This window comes from Bicyclus anynana, chromosome 17, assembly GCF_947172395.1.
Source record: "Bicyclus anynana chromosome 17, ilBicAnyn1.1, whole genome shotgun sequence".
Lineage (NCBI taxonomy): Eukaryota > Metazoa > Arthropoda > Insecta > Lepidoptera > Nymphalidae > Bicyclus > Bicyclus anynana.
Genome location: NC_069099.1, coordinates 7,266,005 through 7,282,720, shown reverse-complemented (window position 1 = coordinate 7,282,720; position 16,716 = coordinate 7,266,005). Strand labels below are relative to the sequence as shown.

The following is a 16,716-nucleotide window of genomic DNA, read 5'->3' as shown; positions in this document are numbered from 1 at the left end:
TGGGAAAACAGGAGAAGTTACTCCATTTTTACAGCGATACCACTGTAAGGGCTGGATTAAAGAAGTCTAAGGGCGGACGAAGTCGCGGGCGTCCGCTAGTACATAATAATTTATTTCCATAACATTTCATAAGTAAGAAGTCTTATCAAGGGTGCTGCTTTCGCATCCTATCCTATTAATATTATAAACGCGAAGTTTGTTTGCATGTTTGTTACTCTTTAACGCCGCTTGACTTTACGCTGCTTTGACGCCGTTTTACTGAAGCGATTTGGCTGAAATTTAGAATGGAAATAGATTTTACTCTGGATTTCCACATGGGCTACTTTTTATCCCGAAAAAATCCATGGTTCCCAAAGGATTTGTAAAAAAATAAATTCCACGCGGACGAATTCGCGGGCGTCCGCTTGTTTAAAATAAATATTGATTGAAGTACCTACCCTCCACAACGGTGGTAGAGTCGCTACAAACAGTCAAACCTCACCCTTTAACTAGGTTACTACACCATTTATGAGTTCAAGGTGCTTGCAGGCCGTTGGATCAGCACCTTCACGCAGGAAGTAAAACTATAAGAAATTGTAATGATGTTATCAATCGTAGTTTTTTTCCTTCTCAGCAGAACCCGTCTTCCGAACCGGTGGTAGAATCTTTACAAACAGTCAACTGACGTTTCAAGTGCTTGTAAACTGAGCTTACGACTGAACTAACTGAGCGAATTTGAATAAGCAAATAACATGAGCTGATATTAACTGCTTCAAGCAGTAGGTTTAAGTACAGAAGGATACCTAACCAGTAACCTCTTTGATTTTGATAAGGTTAGTCTAGTTATAGACTCCCAATCTTGTCTGTGGTTTTTTTTGCGTTTTTTTTTGCTCTCACACTTTTTTGCAACTTATTAATTTACACAGAGTAAAGCCAGAGTGAGTCTTTACAAGCAGCGCGGTGAAGCCGGTGAAACGCATAAAAACCAAACGTCACGCGTATCCTTGATATCCGTTTATACAAACTTTTTTCACAACTTGTATTTCAAAATTTAACAGTAACAACAATTAATAATCTAATAATTAATTACCAATAAAAAAATACTCTAGCGTATTTCTTTAACGCCATCTTTCTTTAATAATATTGAAAGTTACTGATGCGACGCTTCGTGTCGTACTGACTCGAGAATGTATGTTATTGAATTTTGTATTTGGTGCGGCTACGACACCGTCGTGTTGAATAAGGGTCCGAAATACATCGATATCAATTAATTAATCTGTGTTAATTTATAAGTGAATTAAAACAATGAATAAAACGAATATCTTATAATAAGCTTTATTTAATTATGAGTTAACAAATATTTTCGTATTTTTGAAAACAGGTTGTGACCTTAACTGAATATAAGTCAAATTGCGTATGCAAATTTTACATGTTACAGAGAAAAAAAATTAAAATGAAAATAAAATAAACACTGTACTTTTTTCTATGATAATGAATATTTATTTATAATATATACTTAACAATAAGAATTCAATTCAGTTTCAAAAGCATCATGTATACATAAAGTTAATAGTATATAACTAGCACATAAACTCCCACGTGCGTCATTAAGCCGGCAACTCACTGACTTACTTAGTAAGCGAAATTTTTAAAAATTATAAATTAAATTAACTACACAGTTCATGGTGCGATACCTCGCACGTATATACGCTTTCTCGATAAATTCATCATGGTCACTTCTACAGAAGTTCTTTACTTCTAAACAAAATGGTGCTTTTTTGATTGTGTCGATTGTGATTATGAAGCTAGCTCGAAGGATCTATCCGCTTATAGGTCGAAGCATATGTGTAGGGGATACATTATCGACAATTTTCAATAACCAATCTGTAAACTATCGATAAGTTCACTGACAACACTATTATTTTGTCTAATAGGGTAGTTGACACATATCAAATTTAATATTAATTTGTGTAGTAAATGGAATAAGGGTCCGAAATATATCGATATCAATTAATAAATAAAAGTTAAGGATTTCTTTGAAAACTTAATTTAAATATCACATATTTTTTCAAACGTCAAAAACGCTGTCGTCCATTTTGTGACGTCACTAACACCCTTGATGTGCTAAACGCCGAACTAATTGTCAACTAATATTTTTGTCAAACGCTCCATTTGTATGCGATTTCTTGTAGTGACGTCATGAAACAGTTGAAATATAGACTGTCATGGCCGACAGGCGTTTTGGCTTGTATTGTCAAAAACATATTTAAAAACTAAAATTTTCGTGCAATCACGTCTCAAAATAATATAAAATAATTTTTTTCATTTAAAAAAAAAGTGTCAACTAGCCTATAGTGTATATAATTTATTAATTAACATGTATTAGCTTACAAAAAGCTTACAGATACGTCATTGAAAAAGGTCGTATAACATCGCTACTAAAAATTATATTACAAATTGAACACACGGGGCGAGAAATACGAGATGACCAAATTCATTTATTAAATTTCAACACGAAAAATACATTTTATAAATGTATAAAATAAAACACATTTTTCATATCAAATTTCAGTTTTTACCTACTTCCCGCCCTCTCCGATGCTATGCTTCGTCCTAGAATCAGTTCGGTAGTTAGAAACTCCCACAGAATAACTCGCGACACACTTTACACATCACACACGCTGCCATACTTCGTTACACGCGCAGAATAATGCCGTAATCACATTTGTAACACCATCCGACGCCAACAGATATCTTTGAGTCAAAGTAAGCAGTATTTTCTATGTATATAAATACCTCGTGATGTGTTCATAGCAAAATACTACCCCCGAATCAATCGTGGCGTGGAATTACAAGCGCGACCGGGAAAGGCAAAACCATTTGCCGTTAGAGATCACACAATTTGACTTTAAATTTCATTATCCACACTAATTTGATTATTCTATCTAGCAAATAGAAAGTAACAATTAGGTACAACTATGAATTACTTTTAAGACTTAAATTTATTATTACATTTCGGTTAAACTGCAATGTGTACAATAAGTTTAGGTATTACGATCTATTCAACGAGGGGGATAATTTTGTTTACATTATTAATATATATTTTATATAAAAAAAAACTCATTATGATATTCAAAAATTGTTCACTTCTTTATACATCGCTCCACATTAGCGAAATATTCTCTAGTAATATTTATACGACACAACAAGATGGTTAAAAAATACCACTCCAATGTCAATTAGACCGAATGTAATGTTACGAACACACTGGTTTCACGCCCCGCGACCCGGTACCACCCCAAGTATGATCAAATGAAATTTTAGTACATATTTGTATACTTAAAACCACTGCAATACTAAGATTTCATTTGATTTAACATACGAGAAAGAGATCCGGCATATAGAATATATATTTTCATCTGTTATTTATTTGGGATAAGAAATAAATGATAGAAAATATTTCACATTGCAAATAGATTGCCTAGTGAAATTGAACCCGGTGAGTATTAAATGATTTTTTTTCAATTTATTTAATCTCTTCCCTAATTTCCCTTCTTTCCTCTATGCTTAATTAATAAAAATCATACACTAGTTAAAATTATATACCCAACAGAATTGAACGTAAAGGTTGCCTGCTTCTACACTGCAACTGTGGTGTTGCCAGAACAGATGATTAATGTTATACAAATACCCTCGTCAGTTATTTAGTCATCTAATATGACAAATGAAAGCTTATTTTATGCTTAATTTTAATGTATTTGTCTTTAATGTAGGTTATGGTTTCCTAGATTTTGTATGAAAAATGTGTCTGGCCGCAATTTAACTAGGCAACCTATTTGCAATATGTCAATGTGAATATTTTCCACCATTTATTTCTTATCCCAAATCTGTTATATAAATAACAGATGAGGGTATATATTCTTTAAGTCGGATCCTAGACTATACTTGTCAAAGCGTTGGGCGGTTTGGCATGTTGCCAATGTGTTTCCGGCTTAAGACTTATCATTTAGGGGTGGATACAAATTTTGTGATGACTACTTACATATCCGTGACTATTTAAAAATACACTGCATACAAAACACGTCAATGCATCCGTCAACATTTTATCATAGACATTGAAGACGCACGACGAATTGTATCACATAGGCCGAATCGAGATACTGGGCTATCAACTACGATCAAATAGAAAGAAAAACAGATGGTTAAATGCTTCTATTTTACAGATAGTCTGGGACTCCCTAAAAGAGTTGATAACATATCACTGGTTTGGACATTTTTCTTTCTATTCCGCAGGGCATATGTAAATTATTTTTACCTGACATCTGAACATATTCACCCATTTTGCTAGTCTCTTAATGAACAAAAGAAACCATTTTCAATGACTTCAGTCATCACTTTTCTTCTTATAGACACAAGCACAGTATATGAGTTAAGATACCACTGGGCCTCTAACCATGTGGGGCACGTCGATTCTTCTATTATTATTATTCTACAAACGCTAACGCTTCGTAAACTAACGAAATGTATGGGAATGACAGATCCGATCGACAACTTGATCACGTGACCGTGATCATGAGTGTCTTTTACATACATTATTTAATTCTCGAACCGTTTGTAGAGAGAGAATCGACTTAGCACACGACAGGCCAAGAAGCTCTATTCTGTAACTTTGTTTTTAAAACTTGACAGCATGTTTGTTTTAAATTCGACTCCATTTCTCTCTGTCTAATATTATACTGTAGACAGAGAGAGATACAGACGAATTGGAATCACACTATTGAGTTAAGAAAACATAGTTTTAAAATAATGTATAGTAAAAATAATTTACATATATGCTCAGAAGCACAATTATCCGCCGCCTTTCATTTGACACGAGTATATTAAAGTGGGCGGATAATTGTGCCTCTGAGTATAGTATCTAAGCCACGGCGTTACTCTGCCAAGAATCACATCCGCAAATCTTATTCTACGCAATTCACGATCCGAATGTTTGCCATATTTGTATTGAAGCAAAAATATACAAACGTGATATTTTCCCTAAGCTGTACAATTTATACATTCTAATTAAATTTTAAAACGTAGCAACACACAATCGGCGAGCCATGATGATGGGCGAGTAGATATTTTTTTTACATATTATGTCAAATTACGTAAATTTGGTCAAACAAAGAAATATATATACAGTTGTTTCGTCTCTCATATAACAATAAAATAGTAATGATTTACTTTTTTCATATTTTTAAAATTTACAAAAAAATCATTGAGTTTACTTAAAATCCACAAGACAATCGATTTTTACATTAAAAGATCTGGCACATTTGCAACACTAAAGTCCGACCAGCGTTCTACAACACATATCGCGAAGAAAAAAGATATAGTCGACCACTAGCGGCTGAACCGCAAAATATAGCTGTCTCGTTCGTTACGAGGAACTAAAGAGAGAGCTATAATTCGATTGGCCGCTGTCTATATCGACAATACGTTATTTTATCTTTACGAGATATGTCACAGTGCGAATCTACAGACGCTGCGCAAACTGACTTGGATGTTTAATGGTAAGCGTCCACATATCCGCATCGTACGTATCGGACGCATCGCATTCAACGATTTTATGATTTTACGGTAGATATACAAATTGTTGTCATTATCATTCTACTGGATTAATCGCTGTGCATTTTTAGTATTTTTTTTTTGTATTTATTGTATTGGATGTTTCTTTGTTTGTTCTTTCTTTCTCAGATCAGTGGACGCGTCTGATGCGACGCGTCCGATACGTATGATGCGGATCTGTGGATGCCTGTTAACTTGTATACCTAGGATTTACCTATCGCAAAAAAAAATCAACACATCGTAATTCGATCGCTAAGCAATGTAAAAATCAACAAATACTTTTCAGCTACTAGTAATTGCTTTCTGATGATAATTGCAAAATACTATAGTTTGGCTCGAAAAACACTCTGGACTCGAACGTTAGAGCTAAGTATATCTTTATTTCGATTCCATTTCAAAATCTTCTACCGTCCCAACAGTTTGCGCAGTCATCAAGGTCTCTATGCAGGGTCGAAATATGCCATCTGTATTTTATGATAAATATGTTCCAGACTTATATGTAAAGAGCAAGATTACAATAGAAATTGACATGCGCTGTGCACGCGATGATGTTTCAATCAGTCTTTGGGTTACGCCGTCCTCGATTGAAAGCAAACTATAATTTTACAACTATTGTAATGAAGTTTAATACATACCAAGTTATATTGCACGTTATAATATAACATTCACGTCAAACCGGGCTTGTCTAATTAATACGTCACCTTTTATAGGACTTAAACCAATGATGTTAGAAGAAAAAGAGGTAGATAGGTTACATAAACCACATTCGATGTTTACAACTGGCACACAATAAATATTTCAGCGGCGTAGACAATGGCGCGATGACAGTGCGGCGACTGAACTCAGGTTTGCTAATTAGCACAGTTTTAACGTGCCACTTGCGGCCCGCGTATAACCTATCTACCTCTTTTTTACCAACATCACTGAGTCAAACATTTTAGTGTTAGAAGTGAATAATTGTATTTTCCACATAACTCTCTGTATCTGACATAAATATTTCAACAATAATAATACAAGATCAATTGAACTTAGTGAAGTTTGATCATTATTATATGAGTCGCTTCATTCGAAGATACAAATTATAATTAATTGTAACTTGGTCTAAGATCGGGCATAAGTTATATATACCGTCATCTGTTATTTATAAGTGGTAAGTAATAAATGATAGATAATATTCAGTGACACATTGGAAATAGGTTGCCTAGTTAAATTCTATCGTTTATTTCTTATCCTAAATAAATAACAGATGAGGGTATATATTTCTTATGCCGGATCTTGTACTATCTGAATGAAGCGAAGATGAACATATAACAATTATCAGTTTTATATCGCTAATAGGCGAGTGGAATCTACACTATGTAAGCCGTCAATTTTTAATTAAATATTTTCGAAATTTTGTTAATAAAGTGACAATGTCCATAAATAGTGATGCTATTATTAGGCGTGCCCTTACCGAATCATACGTAGTCCTAATTTCACTTTCGTCTTTAAAGAACGCATTGGATTATTAAAGATTGTCCCAGTTATTGCAAAGTCATTCATCCACTAAAACTATAGAATTCCTATAGGCGTTACATAAATAAACATATAGGAAAGTATCGTGGCATCACTATAGGAACGGAGCCGATTATTTAATATACATAATAATTGTTTTATTCGCACAAATCGAACTTATTTTATACAATGACTAAACAAAATTATACCTAGAATATGCAAAATGACGGGTCGAATGTTGGACTTTGCCTTTAGGTAAATGAAACCTTTCCATAAAGTACACTAAGAAAATACTGTAGTTTTAATTAATAATTCTTCAATTACTAGATTAATTTAAACAAAAATAACTCGCATCAAGCACTATTGACCTATTGTACATCCTGCCAAATCCAGAATTTATATTTGAAAAAGTAAATGGCAATGTCCTTGACACAATAAATTATGACTCCTGTATTTATAAAATCAAAAACATACAGTTCTGGGGATTTATTCACCTTAACACATGATTTTTTAATCACACATCAGGTCTGTGGCATGCATAAGGTTTTTACTAAGGTAAGTACAAGTTACAGATACAAAAAAAAATTATGAATCCTTATTGAATACAGATTTGTAAAAAGTGCTCAGGGTAAGCATTGCATTTTTGCATTCATTGAGTTTCTTTGACTGGCTTCAAAGCCTTACATATACTAAAATAGCCTTTGTAGCGTTTTGCAGAAGTAAAAAAAAATTGTTAATTTAGACTCGACAGATTTACGAACTTCCCAAACAAGTGACATTTAAAAAACTGACAAAATACGTAAATAAATAAATAAATAAACAAAACTCACAACCTATACATAAATACAATGTATATGAATAGTGACAAAGTCCAACACTCTACGCGCGACGAGTTTCAACAACACACAACTTAGTATAATCACGATATCTATGTTATGGTAATTCATTACTTATGTAACAAAAATCATATAATTACATTTGACAGATATATCCTTGCAGAGCTGGTGGAAATTTTGAGGACGTACCAACTGCATAAGTAGCTTTTGTAATATATCATTTTATAAACAAATGTATATGGTACGTTGGTTTACTCGTATACTAGGTTATTTGCTAAAATCGATCACTTTCAGAAAGTGAATTACGAACTAAGATGACATTAAATGATTTTCCATAGAAGTTAAAAATCTTCTCTTATAATCTCCTGCTAGAAAATGCATTTTGTATCATACGATAAAGTTGTAATGAATGTACTGACGTCATTTATAACTCAAGAACGGCTGGACAGATTTTCATGATCTTTCATTTGTTAGATTTGTCTCCACCCCGAAAAGAAAATAACTATTAAGTATTGAAAAAACTAGTGAAAAAAATCTATGAAAAAAAAAATTCTATAGAACAACTTTCAAGAACTTTCACACAGTTATAATGGGGTTTAAAAAGAGATACATCGATTTTCTTTAATATAATTTTTCATATAATAATCAACATTTGTATATAATTTAATAATATATTATTGGTTTATACTCTGTATCATCATTAAGTGGGTACAACACCAAAATTTCCCACTAGCTCTTGGACCAAACCTAACATATTGAACTGACAGTGGGCTCCAAACACCACTGTCTCCTAATTAAAATGGGAAGTGATACTACTAATTGTTTACAACTACGGTTTCATGGAGAAAATGATTATGTACTGTTGATTTGTTCGAATATGATCTGTAGGACTTGTCGAAATGCAAAAAGCTTGTAACTTGGAGAAAAAGGACTTTGAAAATACTTTGAACTAATTGTATAACACGATTATTAAAGTAATATGTTTTTATTGTTTTAATATTAAACGCTTGAGTATTGTAAATTACCCGGATTCAAATGTTTTCGATTTTTTGACGTTTGATGCATGTCTAATAGGTTGTTGCATAAAATGGAACTTGCATGATTTGCGTGCTCTTCATGTAGTAAAAAAAATGTAATTGTCGTCAAATATTTTTTTGGTAATTCCTTGATTTCAACAGATTTACGCCAGCCACACACATACCAACTGCATAAGCTGCATTTGTAATATCGATCGAGATTACTGTCAAGGCTGCAACACGCTTAGGGATGTGTAGAGTAAAAAAAATTTAAACAATAACCATAACCATATTTCGATTTTTTTTTCTTTTAGAGTTCTCTTCGATACTAATATTAAGTCACAAAACCATTTGCACAACAGCAAGGCCTACTGGAATGGATCCTTGATGAGAGTATGAGGTACAAACAATCTCGCGCCTCACTTGAGACATAATAAATAGGATTGGTGCATGAAATGAAACGTAAAATAAATCGCTACGGACGGGAACACAAAACATTGACGCCAACCGCACCTCCTCTGCCAACTATGTACAATATCGGAGCATTTGGAATCATCTCGGCACTTGTAAGACCAAAGGAAAGTTTTTGAGATGAGTCAATCAATTCACAATTCAAGGCATATTCGTACGCATTTTTTTATTTAATTAAGGCCAAGTTACAATAGGAAACTTTCTCTACGACCGACAATTTCAGAGACTCCTTTTACATTGGCGAATGAATCGAAGCAATTATGCTAAATTGAGCTATACTTCGATTGGTAATGATCCAACAATCTTGTTGTTGGGTAGAAAAAAAAAGTTGCACGCATTCGAGAAACACTCCTAGTGTAACTTAGCCTTTGACTGTTAAGTTGAAGTGGACAACTTAAAAAGTTTACTTATTTGAAGGATTTTCTTCAGACGTGTATTGCATTTTTAACAGAAGGTTAAAGGCCTTTATCGAACTAACATTTTTCAGACATAGGCATTTATTCATCGCATCATAGACATATTAATGCTTGCCTGCGATCTCACTTGATGGTGAGTGATGACTCTTTCGTAGAGAGTGAGGTACATATCAACCCCTGATTTTACCACTTTTAAGACCAAAGCCAATTTAGAAAATACAAAATCATAGTTTCATCAATCATCATTAGTTTGCGAATTCAGGAACTCTGACCAATTCAATACCAACTACGCTAAAGGGCTTTACGAGAAATACCCATGTCTGACCAATGCTAGTTTGTACTAGTTAAATATAACCCTAGACTAATTACATAAGGACTAGTATCGCACTCAAATTCACGAACAAAATTGTCTGTAATTTTTTGAGGAAATCGAGATTAGATTAGGTATATATCTTCTAAACTAGAAGTTGTTGACCGTTTTTACGCCATTCAACTACACAAACGGGCATTTTTACGGAGCTCTTTAACCGACGAACACGATTACAGATATGAAAATATCGATTTTATAGAGACAGTTTTTATGTTCACATTAGATCGTTGATCATATACTTTGACAGAAAAGCAACGTCTAGCGAGGCAGGTCCTTATGTAATTAGTCTGAATATAACCTTCGTTTCAGTGTTTGTCAAGTGTTTTAATATTTTTTTATTTTTAACATAACAGAAAGCTCTACAGTCTTGCCTCTGTTTTCCGCATTGGATTATATCTCCTATTCACAATGACAAAGTTTTGGTACAAAAAAAGTAATTATAACAGTTTAATCGACCCTCGATTATTGTTATTCATTTGTTTAAAATATAAGTTAGTTTGTAATAAATAAAAAAAAAAGAGTTACTTTAGTTACGGTATAAAAATAAAATAAATTAATATAAAAACGCGTTTCATTCATTACGTAACACATTTTTTTTTTTTTTGAAAAGTGACTTTTAAGTAGACACAGGAAACGAAGAAAAGAAATTAAGAGTCATCCAATTAACATTAAAACGAATATATAAAATTATTTAATTAAATAAATTTTTAGAAAGTTTTACAGACAAATTATTGTCAGAAAACAAAATATGTCTGTGCATATGAAAATAATAAAATATTATATAGCTTAAACTAGTTCACCACTTAAAACTAAGTTTGTGATGTCATGAAAATAAAAAAGGATTTTTCCAAAAAATACTATAAAATATATATATACTGTGTAGAGAATGACTCCACATGAAGGCGTAAAAGATAAAATAAAAACATAAAGAAAAAAAATGTGTTTCGTAAAAAAATTAAATTTTCTAAGCATCGATTAATGATTACTTGATTAATTATTTCATTTAAACTACGAATAAAAATAAAATTTCATTAAATTTGGAAAATAATACTAGTATGCGTTATTACAAAAAAAATATTAGAATTATTACGTTTTTATTTAATACAAAATGTTTTTTTTATCAATAATAATAATAATGTATAATTGTTTTGTTTGTGGTTATTGTACATTCGTGTTTGGACGTCATAAATGTTTACATGTTTAATTAATGCTTTGACGGCCTTATTAATGAAATTAATGATTTAAATGAACATTATAATATCAAAGTATTAATCCATATTTAATTATTATAAATGTGAAAGTGTGTGTGTCAGTTTGTTTGTCCGCCTTTCACTGCAAAACGGAGCGACGAATTGACGTTATTTTTCAAGCGGAGATCGTTGAAAGAATGGAGATTTTTTTTTAAATCCGTCTCCTAAGAGGGGGTGTAATTTTATAATGGACTTTTCGCAGTTTTCTAATTTAAAAAAAACAAATTATTTAAAATTGTGAGCAAAACTATCGATGCCTCCGTTATCACCGCAAAATAAACTTTGACGTGACTAGATAAAATTTATTTTCTAATAATACTTTCGACGTAACGAGGACTGTTATTGTGTACGAGTTGTCTGTACGTAACATTTAGCAAATAGTATTAGGTCCTTTTTCCCGGAATATAACGATTTTTTTGATTTTTCTGATCATACAATAGTCAATTTACTTGTGGTGTTCTAAAACCCAGTCTTAAGTAAATTGGTTTCGGATCAAAAGAAATATAAACCTGTCAAATGGAATTTTTTACGACTGGTCGATATTTTTTTCACAATTGGACTCATATTTACGAGTAGCCTGAGTGAATATGTGGGTTTAAGCTCCATATCCATATCTATTAAGAGAACTGCCCGGCTATGCAATATGACCTCAAAATAGGCTGAAAATGAGTGAATAGGAATAAAAAAAAAACAGACGCTTGGCAATATATAGGAAGAGTCCAAATTTTCACAATAGCAATATTTGACTTGAGACTTTTTTCATATTTTTCTCGTTTACTATTATATTATTATTGATTGAGGTGACAATCTAATTATAATGAATACTACGTTATGTGATTCTCCTATATTTGACTTGAGACTTTGTTCATGATTTTTCTCGTTTACCTTATATTATTACATTATATTATTATTGCTTGAGGTGACATTCTAATTATTTACTTTGTGATTCTGTGAATTCCATGAAAAATAATAAAAATTAATAAGGCCGTTAAAGCGACTTACATTAATTATAATACAACGGTAGCTGCCCAACTGAATTGAATTGAATGGAAATACTATTTCAAAAATAGACTTTTTTTTTAATTTTACAATATTTGGTTTTTTTATTTATAAATTGTTTCACAATTGGAACAAATTAAGGTTTCGACGTTGAAATAATTGTTATCCTTTCATCCGGTGTCCGCCCGCTCTTTTAAAAAATGTTTGTTTATTCCTCGCCGAACTATCGCAAATATATTATAATTTAATGTCTCTGTGTGTACGTTCAATTGTCATTTATTTTTATCGTCAAAAGTACGTATAAAAATAGGGTAGTTGACTCATGTGAAATTTAATAAAAACAATATTAATTTCGTTTAATACATGAAATAAAGGTACGAAATATATTCATATTAATTAATGAATAGTATTTTTTCAAATTTTCCAAACGTCAAAAACGCTGTCGTCCATTTTGTGACGACACAATGTTACTTGATGTACTAAACGTCAAATTAATTGTTAACTAATATTTTTGTCAAACACTCCGTTTGGTTAAGATTTAGTATTAGACATCAAAAATGTGATGATTTTTTTTCAGTTAATTTAAAACCATTAAAAAAAGTGTCAACTAGCATATTATTACAATGCAATATTTCCGCCATTTTGTATTTGTCGTGACATCATGACGCTTTTAACACGAGGGATATAAAATAAACTCACACATCCATTAATCAATATCTATTGAGTATTCTGAAAGAGGGAAAAAAATATAATGATTTTGCTTAATTCGGCAGGAATAAGTCTTACGCATACAGTTTAAATTCAGTTGCACACACATCCTAAACTTATTTGTTTCTGTAAAATACCGAATTTATATAATTATATTCATATTTAAATTATAATACATTGTCAGGTCTACGTAAAATAAATTAATTTGTAAGTTTTTTGTATGACCTGTAAAAAAAAAACAAAAAAAATTTCTCTCAAAAATCACAAAAATATTAGTCATGCTTTTTTATTCTCTTATCGTTATTTTACATAGCACTTCAGTGAAGAAAGCATAGAAAGAACGATATTATCGATGTCACCAGTTATTAAGATTCAAGATTAGTGTGCATCTGAATTTGTATTGTTACAGTAAAAAAAACCTCTATTAGTTACTTATTCTTTAAACGCAGGTGACACAGACTAAAATCATTAAAAGCAAATATAAATAAGAAGTCTTTTCGAATAAGTGAGTTTTGTAATTTTAACGTATTTCATCTTCAAATCAAAATAAAGTAATTTTGTTTTGTTCATTTAAGACCTAATACGTAATTTTCATTAAAAAATAGTTTTATAATTTGGATATTTTGCGAAAAACAATTATTTCTGCCTTGCACATTCTGCGTTGTAACTCATAAAGGCTGTATTGCGGGTATTTATATCACATTCATTTAAATAATACCAAGCACAGTTTTATACGTAATTAAGTAGTAATTATATAAGAAACAAAAATAAATATATTTGTTTGGTAATCCTAGGCTGGTTTATATATATCTGTTAAACGGATCTATGTTATTATTTACGGAATAATGTTTTATATAAGTGCATTCATATATGGAATTTGTTTGATAAAATTGATGATCGGAAACGCAAATGTCCTAACTATTACATAAAATGTTCAATGCTATTTAAAAAAAAGACTTAATGCAGAACAAAAGCCTGTAATAGTCAGTCATGTACCATTTTAGGCTGAAAGTCCATTGCTCCTACAATAGGTAAGTGCGGTAGTCAATTTTGGAGTTTGGACTGTAAAGCTGAAAGATCAACTCAGACCAAATATCTATGGACTTGTATCGTACCAAAATTCACGAGCAAATTTGTCTGTCATTTTTCAAAGTCAGACATCGAAAACATTAAACACTAATAAATATATTATGTGTAGTTACACTATCGAAAACTAATAATTTTATTGTTAATTTGATTAGAACTGAGCCGCAACGCAAATATCCATAGTAAGATATACATATTTTTTCGAAATGGTGCTACTGCTATATTTCGAAAGTGGTCTATGAGAAAAAATAGTTTGAGAACCTCTGGTCTAAATTTTAAATTGTCCAATTATAAAACGCATTTTTTATCATGACGAATCAGTCACCAGACTCTTAAATTTGTTGCAAGCCTTCGCTAGAGATCCTCAAAGTTTGATCATTGAAGGTCTATCTCAATAGGTTGTCGCAAAGCAGGCGACCGTACCAATAGTAGAAGCATGGGAAGTCAAACTTTCAACTTTCATAAAATGAAGAATGTCTGGCAATTACAGGCTTTTATACCAATGTACCTTAGTATTTATCGCGAAGTAACACAAATGCGCGATGTGAAAAATAGGCTAAAACGAACACATCATCAATCAATGTATCAATTAACAATCATAGTACAGGGGTTGCCAACATTTTGGAGAAATATTTTATTTATTTTCAAAGTCAAGTAGCACACCTTGCCGTACTATACGCGTCAAATGAGATCAATCTTTTTGTAATATGTATTTATATTTTATAGTGACAGCTAATTTTAACTAAGAGATAAAAATAAAAGAATATATAGATTATTATTATACAAAAAACGTAATATATCGTTCTAGTGATAGCAATTCCTCAATTTTAATAGTACGGCAGGTCCCATTTCACAATCTTTCACAAAACAATTCTCATATTTTACAGTTTAAATATATGAGACGCCTGTGAATATCCGCATCATTGATATTAATAATAATTATTATCATTCATAAACAATAATAATATTTATTACTGAAAACAATTTATTTATCAAAATAATGATTTAATTTTAACACACGAAATTACCATTCATTTGCTAGTAGTTAAATTTTCAAATTAAAGTTATCTATTTATTTACAATGAATAAATTTTATTGAATACTAACAACATACAAGAGATTAATAAAATTTATTAACAGTAAATTACAAGAATTTCTGGATGCTTAGAAATAATCATGGAATATCATCAGTGTCAGTGGTCTTGATAGTAATTAACAATGATATTATATCACGTCACAATTGTTAATCACATATTGTCTATATACTAAATGATAAAATAAATAGGTGTGAATGAACATGATAGAAAAAGCAAAAATATTTCTTATGATATATAATTGCTATCATGCTTAACGCTAAATACAATAAAATTGATAACGTAATTTTGGATAATGCAAAACCTGTTAACGTTGATATTCTGCGATGGTGTGTCGGGTTGGCAACCCCTGGCGTGCGGGCCGGAGTGTGGGGGGTCGTGGCGAGGGTCGAGGCGGGGGGTGCGGGGGTCGCGCGCGGGGGTGCGGGTGTCACGCACACACGCGTCACTTGTATGCGCGTGTCGCACACTTCTTCTTTTTGCGCTTGAAGAAACAACAGCATCTGGAATACACGGATTGCCTTCATGACGATTTTACATAGTCTGCCTGATAACAGCTGATTGAAAAGATTATCACATTTAAATAAAATAATAATAAAAAGTGTATCATCATTAACAACCCTCACTTCCACTTTCGGCTCACTGCTGAGCTCGAGTCTCTTTTCAGAATGAGAGAGGTTAGGCCAATAGTCCACACACACACACAGAGAATTAAAAAATATCTCTGGTTTACAGGTTTCCTCACGATGTTTTTCCTTCACCGTTTGAACCTATATAAATTCTTAAAATAAAAATATTAGCCTCATTTATAGCCATGTTCAACATTTATACCCTGACCAGTAGGTAGGCTTATGAAACGCGACCCGACGACCGATGACATGAAATAGTGACTAATAGCGGTGAAATCGAAAATAGTCTTATATCTTTAGTCCCATCGCAAAAGAAAGAGAGAGCGATATTTACGATTACGCCTTGACATATGTCGTGGTGTGCATCTTAGGCCAGTAAAGCACAGAAAAATACACCACCACTGTTGTAAAAAAGAAACAATTTCTTTTAGGTTTTTTGTTTTTCTGGTCAGATTATAATAAAAATGTTTTTAAGAGACTGCTGATGTCGAAGGATACTTATCGTCGTATATTTATTATCGGGAGTTATAGAAAAGATAATTGGTATAAAACAATTATCTTTTCTATAACTCCCAAGAACTTAATCTAGGTAATAAAAATCTACAGTACCTAGACATTTAACTTGATTTGGTCCCACATGTCCGACGTTTTTGACTTGACAAAAACTTAGGTAGGTATATTTTTATAAACTGGTTTACTTTAAATCTTTTAAAATTTCGTTCATTGTCGCTACTCTGTTAAAATATATCTTTGATAAA

At 31.9% G+C, this 16,716-nt stretch overlaps 1 protein-coding gene across 13 annotated transcripts in view; it reads right to left on the bottom strand.

Moving 5' to 3' along the window:
• Positions 1-1,300: 1,300 nt before the first annotated feature.
• The window catches only part of LOC112055421 (casein kinase I), an 82,363-nt gene continuing 66,947 nt past the window's right edge, over positions 1,301-16,716 (bottom strand). For 11 of the 13 annotated variants that reach the window (XM_052886623.1, XM_052886626.1, XM_052886618.1 and 8 more), the window contains one exon: positions 1,301-15,850. In XM_052886623.1, coding sequence (XP_052742583.1) covers positions 15,775-15,850 — 76 coding nt within the window. In that variant the 3' untranslated portion in view covers positions 1,301-15,774. The remainder of the gene's footprint in view (positions 15,851-16,716) is intronic. The other 2 variants (XM_052886630.1, XM_052886628.1) reach the window with 1 other exon arrangement.